General features: G+C 52.2%; 1 protein-coding gene across 6 annotated transcripts in view; it reads left to right on the forward strand.

Moving 5' to 3' along the window:
* Positions 1 to 16,184, forward strand: part of NSD2 (nuclear receptor binding SET domain protein 2) — a 68,189-nt gene that overhangs the window by 21,788 nt on the left and 30,217 nt on the right. For all 6 annotated transcript variants that reach the window (XM_066384762.1, XM_066384765.1, XM_066384768.1 and 3 more), the window contains exons 4-5: positions 8,874 to 9,040; positions 9,497 to 9,967. In XM_066384762.1, coding sequence (XP_066240859.1) covers positions 8,874 to 9,040; positions 9,497 to 9,967 — 638 coding nt within the window. The remainder of the gene's footprint in view (positions 1 to 8,873; positions 9,041 to 9,496; positions 9,968 to 16,184) is intronic.

A 16,184-nucleotide genomic window follows, 5' to 3' on the forward strand; every position in this document is an offset into this window, starting at 1 on the left:
AAATGACTTATTTGTTAGAGTCCTCACTCTTCAGTGCTCACGTTGTTCCAGATGTGACCGTTAGTCCCTTTCAGCTGTGTCCTCAGACATCTCCATCAGCCTGTGGCACTTCCTGCCTGTGGCCCAGCGAGATGTCCCAGGCTCATTTTGCACTTTGTCCTCTGAACCCCCATCCTGGACTTGCCACTTCTTGGAGGAAACCAGGGCGCTCTTGATGGAGGGTAGTTGTGGGAGCCCAGAACTGGGCCCTGCAGGGCGTGTGGTTTCAGGGGTGGAGCAGGGTGGTGTCCTTTGGAGTTTAGGTGTCCTTACTGGGGAAGGACAGGTGTGAGGAAGGGCTTCTGTGTGGAGCTGGTGAGCACGGCGTCTTGTGAATCAGGTAGTGTTTCCATCACCATACCCCCTTTTCCCACCCCAGGTCTTTTTTCTCTTTTTTCTGTGTGTGTGCACTTGTTTTTATTTGTCATGCTTGGGATTGTAGCTGTGCTTGAACCTGATCTCAGGCACACTCCACAGCACACGTGCAGGACAGAGCACAGCTTACAAGCTGCAGCTCAGTATGGGTTGCTTTGCAGGTTTAGATTTCCTCCGAAAATCAAAGTTAGCAGAAATCTTACCAGCTTGTTTCTGATACGGAGTAGCAGAGCTGGTCTGGGCTGCCGTCTCCCGGGTGGACGTCTGGATGGGGCTTCTGGTTTCACACGGGAGGCTGGCTGGGTTCCCTGCGTCCGGGAGGCTCACAGTCTCTCTGGCATGCCTGCACTCTTCTGGTTTCCTCTTTAGAAAACAGGTCTGGAATCAAGTAACTTTTCGTTATGGAGATTTTAGTCATCACTTTTTCTATTTTATGGAATGGAACTCTCATTGCTTTATTTCTAAATTCAGTGTTTTCTAAGAATATTACAGGTAGCCTGGCCTTTTCATGTCTTGGGTTGTTTGATATTAAGTTCTCCTTACTAATTTTTTTTCTTTTGCTTGTTCTGTCAGCTGCTAAGAGGTGTGTTACAGTCTCTCAGTGTGACGGTGGCCTGCCTTGTGCTTGCAGTTTTGTTGGTTTCTGCTTTACCTATGTTGGGGCTCTGGTGCCCTCCAGAGCCTGAACGTGGAAACGCAGGTGTGGGGATGCTTGTCCTGTTTCCCTTGGAACTCTGTGGCTTCATGTCCTTGTGACGGACCCTGTGCTCTGTGCTTGCTCCTGTGGACACCTGGCCTTGTCTGTGTCCTTGTGACGGACCCTGTGCTCTGTGCTTGCTCCTGTGGACACCTGGCCTTGTCTGTGTCCTTGTGACGGACCCTGTGCTCTGTGCTTGCTCCTGTAGACACCTGGCCTTGTCTGTGTCCTTGTGACGGACTCTGTGCTCTGTGCTTGCTCCTGTAGACACCTGGCCTTGTCTGTGTCCTTGTGACGGACCCTGTGCTCTGTGCTTGCTCCTGTGGACACCTGGCCTTGTCTGTGTCCTTGTGACGGACCCTGTGCTCTGTGCTTGCTCCTGTGGACACCTGGCCTTGTCTGTGTCCTTGTGACGGACCCTGTGCTCTGTGCTTGCTCCTGTAGACACCTGGCCTTGTCTGTGTCTTTGTGGCTTCTCTTCCTCCCTGCAGCCTCAGCTTGGAGGAGCCTCGTCCCTTTGTGAGTCCACCCTGCACACAGACGGCTGCTGTCGATTCAGAGGCTCCACAGATTTTGGAGAAAGATGGGCTCGGTTCAGCCCAGATGGGCCGGGGCCACCTTAGGTCCAGTGGGCCACAGGGGAGGAAAGTCACCTCCTACCACATTAGGTGTCTGGCCTCCTATTAGGAGGTATGGATGTTGGGGAGTCAGTGACAGGTGTTTTCATACCAACAACTGTGATCAGTGAATATCAGAATCAGTACAGGAAGGAAGATTACTTATAATAGTGGTAGCACAAGTTAATTATGTGGTAAAATAAAGCAATGAGATATTCACCTCTCAATTTGCACCAAAATAAGTTACATGTAGATTAAAGAAACCTATAAAAAATAGGAGGTAATTGGGTTACATTGTTACCAAATTTCTAGGCAGGAAAGAACTTCAAAAATGTTACATTTATTTCACAAACTTGGAATCAGATAATGGTATCCCTCCTGTGTTTTTTCTACCTGATACATAAGTAGTAGCATTTTTTATGTCACTATTTATAAAAACTCTGTAACTTTATATCATTTCATCATATACACTGTAACATCTCCTTCCTTATGCAAATACTTTGACATGTATCTATATTATGGCATCCAAGGAAAGTATTAAAGTGTAGCCTGACCAGGCAGTGGTGCAGTAGATAGAGCATTGGACTGGGATGCAGAGGACCCAGGTTTAAAACCCTGAGGTCACCAGCTTGAGCACGAGCTCACCAGCTTGAGCATGGAGTTACTGACTTGAGCATGGGATCATGGACATGACCACATGGTCACTGGCTTGAAGCCCAAGGTTGTTGGCTTGAGCAAGAGGTACTCATTCTGCTGTAGCCCCCCAGTCAAAGCACATATGAGAAAGTAATCAATGAACAACTAAGGTGCCGCAACGAAGAATTGATGTTTCTCATCTCTCTCCCTTCCTGTCCCTCTGTCTCTCTCACTGTCTCTGTGACCTCCCCCAAAATTGAAAGTATTAAAGTTTAATGGGAGAAGTCACCAATCAACTGACATATTTCTTAATCTTACCTGTTTTAAAATCAAGAAGCATACGTACTTATAAACATGTCAAATTGTATTGAGGCCTGGCCTATGGTGGCACAGTGGATAGAGTATCAACCTAGAACACTGAGGTCACTGGTTCAAAACCCTAGACTTGCCTGGTCAAGGCACGTATGACAGACAACTAAAGTGAAGCGACATGAGTTGGTACTTCTTCCCCAACCCCAGTAAAATCAATAAATAAAATCTTTTTAAAAAGCCCTGGCTGGTTGGCTCAGTGGTAGAGCGTCGACCTGGCGTGCGGGAGTCCCGGGTTCGATTCCCGGCCAGGGCACACAGGAGAAGCGCCCATCTGCTTCTCCACCCCTCCCCCTCTCCTTCCTCTCTCTTTCTTCCCGTCCTGCAGCCCAGGCTCCACTGGAGCAAATTTGGCCCGGACGCTGAAGATGGCTCCATGGCCTCTGCCTCAGGCGCTGGAATGGCTCTGGTTGCAACAGAGCGACGCCCCAGAAGGGCAGAGCATCGCCCCCTGGTGGGCATGCTGGGTGGATTCCAGTCGGGCGCATGCGGGAGTCTGACTGCCTCTCGTTTCCAACTTCAGAAAAATACAAAAAAGATCTTTAAAAAAGTATTGAGAGGTTAATAGTGAAAAACAGTTTTTTCTACTCCTAAGAAGTAATTATTTTTAATTCAACATTTTCTTCTGTGTAGTTTTAACTGCTAATTTTATCATTTGGACATTTCTGTTGACTTCCTATCCTGGAAAATGGCCCTGGCCAGGGGCACAGTAGATAGGGCATTGTTCCAGAGCATGGAGGTTTCAGTTCGATCCCAGGGTCACTGGCTCTATCCTAAGGGTGCTGGCTCAACCCTGAGGTCACTGGTTAGAACCCTAATTAGGGCACGAGTGAGAGACAATCAATGGGTGTACAACTACGTGGAATGAGTTGATGCTTCTCTCTTTTCTCTCCCTTCCTCCCCCACCTTCCCCCAAAGAAAATTGGTCTCTTTAGTTATTTCCTATTTCTTCCATTTCCACTTTCCCATATAATTAGCTCACTTTATTATTATTATTATTTTCTCCTTTTTTTATTAAGTGAGAGGTGGGAGGCAGAGATAGACTCCCACGTGCCCCCTGACCGACTGGGATCCACCTGTCAAGCCCCCTACCACACAATGATCTGCCCATATGGGGCTGCTGCTCTGTTGCTTGGCAACCAAGCTCTTTTAGTATCTGAGGCGAGGCCACTGGAGCCATCCTCAGCGCATGGCACAACTTGCTCAAACAAGGGGGAAGGTTGGAGAAACAGTCACTTCTCCTGTATGCCCTGACTGGGAATTGAACCTGGGACTTCCACACGCCAGGAGCCAACTGGTCAGGGCCCTAACTCACTGTTTTTTCAAACATAAGTGTTTATCTGATTTTGTCTATGAATAAATGTCACTCAGAAAAACCACCTGTGTGCTGTAATTGACTTTCTGTCTTATATGACCTTTTGTTTTACCTGTAGTCAATTATTGCCTTTCTTTTTAAATCGTATATGTTGCTGTCCATACAGCCTTAATTGTTTTCAATTATTTGCTTCTCTGTCCTTAAAACTTATCCTGTTATATATAAGTCTGCAGTTGAGGGGGATGAAAACCTGTGTTAGATCCTATTTTCCTTTTCTTCTCCTTAGGTCTTATCTTTTTTTTTTTTTTTCAGAGAGAGAGTCAGAGAGAGGGATAGATAGGGACAGACAGACAGGAACGGAGAGAGATGAGAAGCATCAATCATCAGTTTTTCATTGAGACACCTTAGTTGTTCATTGATTGCTTTCTCATATGTGCCTTGACTGTGGGCCTTCAGCAGACCGAATGACCCCTTGCTTAAGCCAGCGACCTTGGGTCCAAGCTGGTGAGCTTTGCTCAAACCAGATGAGCCCGCGCTCAAGCTGGCGACCTCGGGGTCTCGAACCTGGGTCCTCAGCATTCCGGTCTGATGCTCTATCCACTGCGCCACCGCCTGGTCAGGCAGATCTTATCTTTTCACACTCTTTCGTTGCTGCTCAGACAGCCCTCTGGTGTGGGGGATTCTTTCCTCTTGTCTTCTCCTGGAGCTTTCTGCGGAGGCTTCTCTCTCCGCTGCCGTCTGGGTTGCGGGGACTCCCACCTTTGCCTTTCCTCCTCTGGGCCGGCCTTTCCTGAGCCTCAGGTGCTGTTTTCTGCGGTTCCACACTGGGCTCTTTTTCGTCAGTTTTCTTTTTTGCTGGTGTATGTTGTTGGTGACCTAAGAAAGTTTGAACAGGAGGTAAATTTGAGTCCCTGTGGTTTGGAGGATGTGACTTTTCTGTCCCCACATCTGATTTACGGATTTGGCTGGGTATAGAATTTTATGTTGAGAATATTTTTTTTTTTTTGAGAGAGAGAGAGAAACAGGAAAGGAGAGAGACAAAAAGCATCAGCTCATAGTTGCAGCACCTTAGTTGTTCATTGATTGCTTCTCATACGTGTCTTGACCAGGGACTCCAGCCGAGCCAGTGACCCCCTTGCTCAAGCCAGCAACCGTGGGCTCATGCCAGTGACCATGAGATCATATTGATGAGCCCATGCTCAAGCTGGCAACCTTGGGCTTTGGAACCTGGGACCTCAGTGTCCGAGGTTGACACTCTATCCCTTGTGCCACCTCTCATCAGGGGAGAATAATATTTCTTAGAATATTTAGGTATTAATTATTTCATTTCCTGCTAGTATCTACAGTTGCTCTTTTTTTTTTTTTTTTTTTTTACAGAGACAGAGATAGACAGGGACAGACAGACAGGAATGGAGAGAGATGAGAAGCATCAATCATCAGTTTCTCGTTGCACATTGTGCCTTCTTAGTTGTTCATTGATTGCTTTCTCACATGTGCCTTGATCGCGGGCCTTCAGCAGACCGAGTAACCCCCTGCTGGAGCCAGCGACCTTGGGTCCAAGCTGGTGAGCTCTTTGCTCAAGCCAGATGAGCCCACGCTCAAGCTGGCGATCTCGGGGTCTCGAACCTGGGTCTTTCCGCATCCCAGTCCGACGCTCTATCCACTGCGCCACCACCTGTTCAGGCTTTTTAAAAGATTTTATTGGCCCTGGTTGGTTGGTTGGCTCAGTGGTAGAGCATCGACCCCGTGTGTGGAAGCCCTGGGTTCGATTCCCAGTCAGCACACACAGGGGAAGTGTCCACCTGCTTCTCCACCCCTCTTCTCTCTCTTCTCTCTCTTCTTTCTCTTCCTCTCTCTCTGTTTTCTCTCTCTCGCTCTCTTGCTCTCTCCTCCTCCTGCAGCATGGCTTAATTGGAGTGATTTGGCCCCACGTGCTAAGGATGGTTCTATGGCCTCCACATCAAGCACTAAGAAGAACTTCGTTGCCTGACCAGGCGGTGGCGCAGTGGATAGACCATTGGACTGGGATGTGGAGGACCCAGGTTCGAGACCCGAGGTCGATGACTTGATCGTGGGCTCATCTGGTTTGAGCAAAGCTCACTAGCTTGAACCTAAGGTTGCTGCCTTGAGCAAGGGGTTACTCGGTCTGCTGTAACCCCCCGGTCAAGGCACATATGAGAAACCAATCAATGAACAACTAAGGTGCCGCAACTAATAGTTGATGCTTCTCATCTCTCTCCCTTTCTCTGTCTGTCTGTCCCTCTTTGTCCCTCTGTCTCTCTCTCTGTCACACACACACACACACACACACATACACATACACAAAAGAACTTTGTTGCTCAGCAACAGAGCAACGCCTCAGATGGGCAGAGCATTGCCCCCTAGTGGGCATGCCAGGTGGATCCCAGTTGGGGCACATGCAGGAGTCTGTCTCTACCTCCCCTCCTCTCACTGAATTAAAAAAAAAAAAAAAAAAAGATTTTCGCCTGACCAGGCGGTGGCACAGTGGATAGAGCGTCGGACTGGGATGCAGAGGACCCAGGTTCGAGACCCCGAGGTCGCCAGCTTGAGTGTGGGCTCATCTGGTTTGAGCAAAATCCCACCAGCTTGAACCCAAGGTCGCTGGCTCCAGCAAGGGGTTACTCAGTCTGCTGAAGGCCCGCAGTCAAGGCACATATGAGATAGCAATCAATGAACAACTAAGGTGTTGCAACGCGCAGTGAAAAACTAATGATTGATGCTTCTCATCTCTCTTCGTTCCTGTCTTTCTGTCCCTATCCCTCTCTCTGACTCACTCTCTGTCTCTGTAAAAAAAAAAAAGAAAAAAGAAAAAAGATTTTATTGTCCCTGGGCATTGGCTAAATGGATAGAGCATCAACCTGGTGTGTGGATGTCCTGGGTTAGATTCCTGGTCAGGGCACACAGGAGAAGCACCCATCTGCTTCTCTTCTCCCTCTCTCACAGTCAGTCGCTTGATTGGTTTGAGCGTAGGCCCTGGACGCTGAGGATAGCTTGGTTGCTCTGAGCGTCAGCCTCAAGCACTAAAAATAGCTTGGTTGATTCAAGCATTGGTCGCAGACAGGGTTGCCATGTGGATCCTGGTTGAAACACGTGTGGGAGTCTATCTCCCCTCCTCTCACTTAAAAAAAAAAAAGATTTTATTTATTTATTTTAGAGAGAGAAGAGAAAGGAGAAGGGGGAGGAGTGGGAAGCCTCAACTCATAGTAGCTTCTTGTTTGTGTCTTGACCGGGCAAGTTCGTGATTTCAAACCAGCGACCTCCGCATTCCAGGTCGATGCTCTATACACTGCGCCACCGCACAGGCTAGAGTTGCTCTTGAAGTACCTTGTCGTTCTACCTGTCGTTCCATTAACATGGAAGAAACTGTCGTGTCCCCCCCCCCCCCCCGGCAGCTTCAGTGTCACAGAGATGTGTCCTGGGGGGGGGGTGTGGGGGAGGCTCTCAGGGCTGCATTAGTTCTGAGGCATGTTCTTGTGTTCATTGTTTGGAGTTTCTGTTTTTCTTTCAAGGGGGCTATTATTGGGTATTGTGCCCCTGACTGTCCTGTAGTTTTCTTATGGGGCAGGCGTTTTTTATCTTGTTTTTTTTTTCTTCTTTCTGAGAGATTTCTTCTTATCTTCCAAGCCTTCTTGTTGAATTTTATTTTCATGATTGCAGTTTAAAATTACTAATAGCTTTTTCTGTGTTCTCTTTTCATTGCGAACGAGATGTTTCTCATGTGGTCGATGTCTTCCTAGCTGTGTTTGTGTCCCTGCAGACTGCTTGTGTGTTTGGTGGCCTGTGTTTGAGTGGGAAGTGCTTGGAGCAGCCTAAAGCCTGTGTGTTTGTGGGGGGGCTGTTTCCTTATTTCAGAGCAGTGGTTTTCATCTTTTTCACTTGGGGACCAGTGAAAATAGGATTATTTGGGGGACAGAAGTCACCTTGAATGTAAGCAAATTCCACTAAGATCATTGTGTCTATAATCTTCATAGTTGTATGATCAGGGTAGTTAACTCTTTCACAGCCCAGCATGAAATTTCTGGTGGACTGGTTTGCAGACGGGCAAACACAGCTTTAGAGTGTTTGGCTGGTTTGCTTTGTTGGGGGATCTCCAACAGTGTTCTTGGATTTCTCGTGGCCAGTGTTCTGTGTGAGGGAACAGGACAGGCCGTTCCGTGACGGAGACCACTTCTTCCCCATGGGCACAGAGATCTGACCTGATAGCCAGCTTACTAGTTTTCAACCTCACTCCACCTCAGCCCAGTCTGCACCCCGTCTCTTGGGTTTGAGGACCAGGTGTTCCTTCCTTACCCAGGGCCTGCTGGATGTACTGGGGATGTGGCTTTATTCCTTTCTGCTGAGAGCAAAGCAGTGACCATTTCCTGGGTCACACTGTGGCCTCCTGGCTGCCCTTGGAGGTCACCAGTGCCCTTACCCCACTCTGAGGTCTGGAGGGGGTGGCTGGCAGGACTGCCAGCTGGTAGGAGGTAGGGCTGGTCTTTGCACTGGCTGCTCCCTTCACTGCTGACTGTCCTCTCTGTCGAGTGGCAGGGTGTGATGTCCTCTCCTGTCTTTTCGTTTGGTATCTTTCTAAGTGCATCTGGGAGGGAGGCAGTGGAGTAATTTAGTCAGTGTTCTTTCCCGGGCAGCTTTGAACCTTGTCTGGGTGTCCCCCCTTGGCCTGGAGCACTGGCATAAGAGCAGGTTATGCGAGAGCGACAGTCAGCATCAGTTAGCAGCTCAGTGTCAGTGCTTAATAATAGTCTTGCTTAATTTCATCCCAAATTCTAACTTTCAAGGTCTAAAATTTTATTTTGAAAACCAGGTCAGAAGAAAAGTGCGCGGCAGTACCACGTGCAGTTCTTCGGTGATGCCCCCGAGAGGGCCTGGATATTCGAGAAGAGCCTGGTAGCTTTTGAAGGAGAAGGACAGTTTGAAAAATTATGCCAAGAAAGTGCCAAGCAGGCCCCCACGAAAGCTGAGAAAATTAAGGTGATTGATGATCCTTAAGTACAATTTCAAACCAAAAGCTTAGTTTTTATTCTTAATTCTTGACCTTGTTCTGAACTTATGTGGTTTAGAATCGTGTGGTGACGCCTCACGCCTGTCACTGCTCACTCTACCCCAGTGTGCTGTGTCACAGTGAGGTCAACGTGACTATGTTCCCCTAAGACAGCGTGAGTTGTCATTCTCACTTTCCTCTGCAGATACAGAAATGTATTTAATACATAACTTACACGTATGCATTTACATTAGTCAAATGTGGTTAAAATTCATTCCTAGCTTAAAGAAAGAGTTATATTGGGCTGAACTTTGTAAAACCTTTAAATTACTTGGCTTTTATAATTTTGATTTGTAAATTTATCTGAAATTCCAGAAGTATCCTTTAAAGTGGGTTAACTTTTGTTTTCCTAGTGAGACTTAGAGTGTCTGTGTTTTCCTTTTCAGCTGTTGAAACCTATTTCAGGGAAGCTGAGGGCACAGTGGGAGATGGGCCTCCTCCAGGCAGAAGAGGCTGCAGCCTTGTCAGTGGAGGAGCGAAAAGCCAAGTTCACCTTCCTCTACGTGGGGGACCAGCTCCACCTGAACCCCCACGTGGCCAAGGAGGCAGGCATCGTGGTGGAGGCGCTGGAGCCCACCAGAGTCACTGGAGAGGCTGCTGGGGACGCTAGGTCCTGGAGGGAGGAGGGCGTCCCCATCAAGAGAGGGCGGAGAGCCAAGCTGTCTCACTTTGCTGAGAGTCAGGACGGTGGCCTTGGGACAGTGACGACGACTCCTCCAAAGGTGGCAGAGTCCGACCCCAGGAGAGGCATGGGGTCTCCTCCTGGGAGGAAGAGGACTGTAGCGTCCGCTCCACGGAGCAGGAAGGGAGATGCGGCATCCCAGTTCCTGGTCTTCTGTCAGAAGCACCGGGACGAGGTGGGTACTGCGGGGTGCGGCGTGTCCTCACGCTGGGGGGGGGGGGGTCAGAGGAGCTGCCTGTCTTGAGGAGCCGTGGGCTTCCTGTGGGTTCCAGACCTGGAACGCCCCGCTGTGCACCAGCCACTGACCATCATCCCGTGGCCGAGATGTTCATTCTTGGTGCCTGAGGAGGTGCAGGGACTGAGACGTAGCTTTCACTGGGAGCCCCCTGCCAGCCCTCAGCCTGGTGCTCAGCAGGGCCCTGGGGGATGTCTTCCCGGGGCCTGTGTGCACTGACAGACCTCCTGTGCCCAAGAGCACCATCTCTGCTGAGCACCTGTTTCCGCAGTATTTAACAGGACAGTATCAGTCATGAAAGCATTTGAGTGATTTTCTTACTCATGTTTATGGGATGCATGATCTGTTAGTGTATTGTGAAGGCTTGATTCCCCATTAATTTTTTTCATTTTAAGTGAGAGGCCGGGAGGCAGAGAGACAGACTCCTGCATGAGCCCTGACTGGGACCCACCCGGCATGCCCCCTACCACACACTGGGCTGACGCTCTACTGCTGAGCCAACTGGCCAGGGCCCCCATTAATTTTCTAAAAAAATTTTTCCATTTGAGAGAATGAGGACGGGGGAAAGAGAAAGAAGCATCAACTCATTGTTCCATTTAGTTCCATTTAGATGTGCACTCATTGGGTGCTTCTGCGTGCTCTGACCGGGGGTAGAACTCACGACCTCAGCTGCTGGGACGACACTTTATCCACTGTGCCACCTGGCCAGGGCCCCATTTTTGGTTTTGTTCACTGTTGCTGTGATGGGGAGGGGCTTTTCTCAGGAAGGTAAAGGGGTATAATGTTAGAAAATCTATTGTGATTTATTCTGTCACAGATTAATGGTTATCTTAATAGATGGAGAAAAGGCATTAGATGAAATTAATTGCTCTTTGATATGAGTTAGCAACCCAGGATTAGGAGGGGAATTCCTTAAGTTGAAGGGTTTGTATCAAAAACTTTATACTAGCATCACACTTATCAATGAAATGTTAGAAGCATTCTCTTTAAAATTCACAAGGCAGGATGCCTTTCTGTCACCTCTTACATTAAATGTTATAGTAAAAATGTATACTAGGCGTACAGCAATACAGTAAGACAATAAATAAAAAAGCATAGTTGTGGAGGCAGAAAGCTGACATTGTTTGCAGAGGTCTGTGTGGGAAACTTGGAGACTCTACGGAACATCTTTAGAGGGAGGGCTCACTGCCTGTCCTGTGGTGCTGCAGTGGGTAGAGCATGAACCTGGATTGCCGGGGTTGCCAGTTTGGAATCCCAGACTTGCCAGGTCAAGACAAATAAAGGAGGTAACTACGAGTTGATGCTTCCCGCTCTTTTCCCCCTCCCCCTCCCTCCTGTCTCTCCCTCCTTCCCCTCTCTCCCCCTCCCTCCCTCTTCCCCACTCCCTTTCTCCTCCCTTCCTCTCTCCTTCCCTCTCCTCTCTAAAATGAATACATAAAATCTTAAAAAAAAATAAGAGAGTTAACCAGAACTGCTGAATATAATGCAGAATTCAAGAGCAGAACAGAGAAAATGTCATGTTAAAAAAGGTGCTGTTTTCCTGACCAGGAGGTGTAGTGGGTAGAGTGTCAGTGTGGGATGTGGAGGACCCAGACTTGAAACCCCCTGGTCACCTGCTTGAGCATGAGCTCATCTGGCTTGAGCACGGGGTCACAGACATGACTCCATGGTCGCTGGCTTGAGCCCAAGGTCGCTGGCTTGAGCATGAGCTCATCTGGCTTGAGCACGGGATCACAGACATGGTTCCATGGTCGCTGGCTTGAGCAAGGGGTCACTGGCTCAGCTTGAGCCCCCTGTTCAAGGCACATATGAGAAGCAATCAATGAACAGCTAGTGACACAACTACGAGTTGATGCGTCTCATCTCTCTCCCTTCCTTGTTTCTTTCTTGCTAAAAAAATAAAGATACTGATTTTGATATAAGTATGAGGTACTGACGAATAAATATAACAAAATATGCATGACTTTGGTGAAAAATCACTGACATTTTAGCAGCAGTAGAGGTTATCTGTTCCTCTATGGAGCTGCAGTTGGAGCAGTCATTCTCCCGCGCTAGAGGTTGAGTCCATGCAACCCTAGTAAAGCTCAGCGGGATCCCCTGCCCTTCCCCTGAGGAGGCCGCCAGCCACGTTTCAGAGAAGCCTGGCCTAAAAGCTAGGCCTGCGGAGGAAGACCTGTGACTGAAAACACTGATGAGTGTGGCAGTGCCGTGCGGGACAGTGACGTGTGGGACAGCAGAGCCCAGAGTGGACTTGTGTGGCCCCAGATGGGCAAGGACTCCTGCAGGACTGGCACTGGGCCACACTGGCCATTTCACAGTGTGGTTCCCCTTGTCACTTTGGGAGATGAGAGGATTTCTTAAGCCACACGTGTGATGTCCCTGAAGGAACAGCATTACAGGACAGTGTGTGCCAGGCAGTGAGCCCAGGGGACGCACAGGCCCTGTGCAGAGCTCAGACAGTCCCGAGGAGAAGGGGTCCATGAAAGTGGCACCTTATGGAAGGGCCCGGATGGCCAGTGCACGTGGGAGGAGATGCTGCTCAGCCTCCGCAGCCGCCAGGGGACCGTGTCACTGTCACCAGTGCCCTGCAGCCTGGGTGCCACACAGCCTTGTGCTCTGAGCACCCTCCAGAGCCCATGGTACCTGTTTTTGCTGTTGGTGTCACACTGAAGGCCAAACCAAACTGCAGGTGCACAGTGGACACTCAGCCCTGCTTTAGGACAGATGCCCCGTCTGCCTGTGTGCCGGCCTTGGGCGTGAGGTCTGGGCCCTTTGCCGGCAGGGTCAGGTGCTGGCTGGCTAATTGTTATCGGGAAGGCATGAGTCTTGGTGCTTGTTAACCTGAGTGTGCATTCTGTGTGAGTGACCCCAACTGGGGCTGGAGAGCTGCCCAGGTCCTCCCAGTAGACCAGGCGGGGTCTTTCTAGGTGGGCCTCTTTTTGGGAGTGGTAGCCTGTTACACCCAAGGGTGTTTTTGTTTGGCTGTCAGTTGATGACCAGCGCCCAGCCCTGAGACCTCGAGCCGGGTGGAACGTCCCCTCTGCCCCTGGCCTCTCCTTTTCTAGGGTCACTCAGTAGGGGACTGGGATTGTCAGGACATTGGTTGCCACTTGCTAAGGTCAGCTTCCAGCTTCTTTCTTGTAAATGAAGAGGTGCACTGCCTGTGGAGGTGGGTTAGTTCCTGGTCAGCGCTGTTTGCTAGCCTGTCTGGCAGGCGTGGCTCAGCCCTGCAGCTCAGTGTGCTGGCTGCCCCTGGAGCACAGCCCACAGCCTGAGGCTGGGAGGGACTGGATGACATCACAGTGGGGACGGAGGGACCCCCGAGAGCCTGGATGCGGAGAGTGCACGTGCCTGGTGGCAGTGGGCGGTCCTCAGTGGGGACGGAGGGACCCCCAGAGCCTGGATGGGGAGAGTGCACGTGCCTGGTGGCAGTGGGCGGTCCTCAGTGGGGACGAGGGACCCCCGAGAGCCTGGATGCGGAGACTGCACGTGCCTGGTGGCAGTGGGCGGTCCTCAGTGGGGACGAGGGACCCCCAGAGCCTGGATGGGGAGAGTGCACGTGCCTGGTGGCAGTGGGCGGTCCTCAGTGGGGACGGAGGGACCCCCAGAGCCTGGATGTGGAGAGTGCACGTGCCTGGTGGCAGTGGGCGGTCCTCAGTGGGGACGGAGGGACCCCCAGAGCCTGGATGTGGAGAGTGCACGTGCCTGGTGGCAGTGGGCGGTCCTCAGTGGGGACGGAGGGACCCCCGAGAGCCTGGATGTGGAGAGTGCACGTGCCTGGTGGCAGTGGGCGGTCCTCAGTGGGGACGGAGGGACCCCCGAGAGCCTGGATGGGGAGAGTGCACGTGCCTGGTGGCAGTGGGCGGTCCTCAGTGGGGACGGAGGGACCCCCAGAGCCTGGATGTGGAGAGTGCACGTGCCTGGTGGCAGTGGGCGGTCCTCAGTGGGGACGGAGGGACCCCCAGAGCCTGGATGCGGAGAGTGCACGTGCCTGGTGGCAGTGGGCGGTCCTCAGTGGGGACGGAGGGACCCCCAGAGCCTGGATGGGGAGAGTGCACGTGCCTGGTGGCAGTGGGCGGTCCTCAGTGGGGACGGAGGGACCCCCGAGAGCCTGGATGTGGAGAGTGCACGTGCCTGGTGGCAGTGGGCGGTCCTCAGTGGGGACGGAGGGACCCCCAGAGCCTGGATGCGGAGAGTGCACGTGCCTGGTGGCAGTGGGCGGTCCTCAGTGGGGACGGAGGGACCCCGAGAGCCTGGATGGGGAGAGTGCACGTGCCTGGTGGCAGTGGGCGGTCCTCCTGAGCGTCAGGTCACTGAGGACTTTCCTGCAGGCTGCATTGTTAGTAGCAGTCCAGTAGTTAGGAGTAGTTTTTGCTCTTGGTTTTCAGTTTCTGAGGGTCTTTTCCACCGTCCTGGTCCTCCTGTTTCCAGGTCCAGTAGAGCTGAGGCCCTGCTGTCTGCCTGTTCATGATGCATACAGTTGTCCCGTAACAGCTCACTTCGTTGTCTGTGGGTCAGGAATTTGGGAGCACTTCGCTGGGGGTTCTGCCCCAGGGTTTCCCACAGGTCGCAGTTGGGCCGTCAGCTGGGCTGCATCTCCTAAGGCTTGACCTGGAGGAGGGTCTTCCAGGGTGCTGCCCTCATCACCTGAAGGAGACTGGTGCACTGTGCCCTCGTGGGGCGGCTTCCCTGCAGCAGGGGACCCACAGGAGGGCAGGGCGGAGGGCCCTCCCCCCAGGCCGGGCAGTCACCGCCACTGTGTCCGCCCCTGCCCTGCCGTCCGGAGGAGGCGAGCGCGGGAGCCTGAGGCCCACACCTCCAGTGTCCTCAGGGCTAGTGAGGACACGCAGCTCTCAGTTTGGTGGCCATCTGCGGGGTGCAGCCTTGGTGATGGCCCTGACCACGCCTTCCTCAGCCATGTGGGATTGCAGGTATCTGGCTTTTTGTAGTTTCTCTTACGTATCTAAGTACTTTATTAAAAATAAAGGAGTAGCTACTATTGGCTGCGTGGCCTGTTGGCTGCATGGCAGCGTGTCACCGTGAAAGTGGTACCCGGTTCTCACAGTGGCACTCAGGTTGCTGGGGATCACCTGCCCCGCAGCCTCTGCACTGAGCTCAGGGACCTGAGTGAGGCCGTCCTCTTTTACCAGTGACAAGACACGGGGGGGGGGGGGCTCAAGCCTCAGCATGCGTGTGTGCACGAGGGCGTGTGTGGAACCAGTCACCATTGTACCGCACTGCCGTGGAACGTAGACATGAATGAGTGGTCCTGGCCTCCTTACCCGAGGGATAAAGGTGCTTCCTCTGTCCCCGGGAAGACGCTGTACAGGGAGGACGTGCTGTGAGCAGCTGCACCCCCAGGAGGTGAGCATGGTGGAGCTGCCGGGTGGCGGCTGCGGTGCTGGACGTGTCCTGTCCGGGGCCCAGTGCTCCTCCGTGAACAGATGGGAGCCGCGCTGTCGCCGAGACCTGCGTGTGGCCGGTGGAGGAGTGTTTCAGGAAGTGTGACCCGTGCAGGTGTTAGCAGGTCGAGCCTGCTCTGCCCACTGCTCACTGTCACTGGGGAGCAGCTGGCCGGGCGAGGGGACCGCAGAAGGCGTTGCCACACGGCAGGATCCCCCCCCTGCTCCCCTCCCCTCTCCCGTGTCCCCAGCTGAGGAGCGGCACTGAGTCAGGAGACCGCTGCTGAAACCAGGCTGAGGCGGGGCAGGTGTGGGGTGTTGGGGAGCTGCCGGTCTGGCCTGGACTCAGCAGGGGAGGGGCGGCCCTGGGCTGGGGCAGGCTCGCCCGACGAGCAGCTGTGAACACTGCTGTGATGGGTTTCGATCAAGGGCGTCGTCTGGTGTGGTAACTGCGTGGGGTGGCAGGTTCGTGCGTGACCACCCACGGAGGAGCCCTGGCTGGAGCCTCCGGAGGCCACTGCCCAGGACTTGTGTCACGTGAAGGTCTGAGGTGCCTGATGCTCGGTGCTGAGGGCTAATTGAGCTCACTCCTCATGCAGCCTGGGTGGCAGGCAGGCAGGAAGACCCTGCTCGTCTGAAAGGGGCGGCACCCCAAGGGTAGAGGAGGAAGCAGGTGGGGACTGGGGACATGGGGAGAGTGGTGACATGCAGCGTGACAGTTCACGGGGCCCCGAGGACACGGCAGACCACTGGAG

The sequence above is a fragment of the Saccopteryx leptura genome, chromosome 5 (assembly GCF_036850995.1).
Source record: "Saccopteryx leptura isolate mSacLep1 chromosome 5, mSacLep1_pri_phased_curated, whole genome shotgun sequence".
Taxonomy (NCBI): Eukaryota; Metazoa; Chordata; class Mammalia; order Chiroptera; family Emballonuridae; genus Saccopteryx; species Saccopteryx leptura.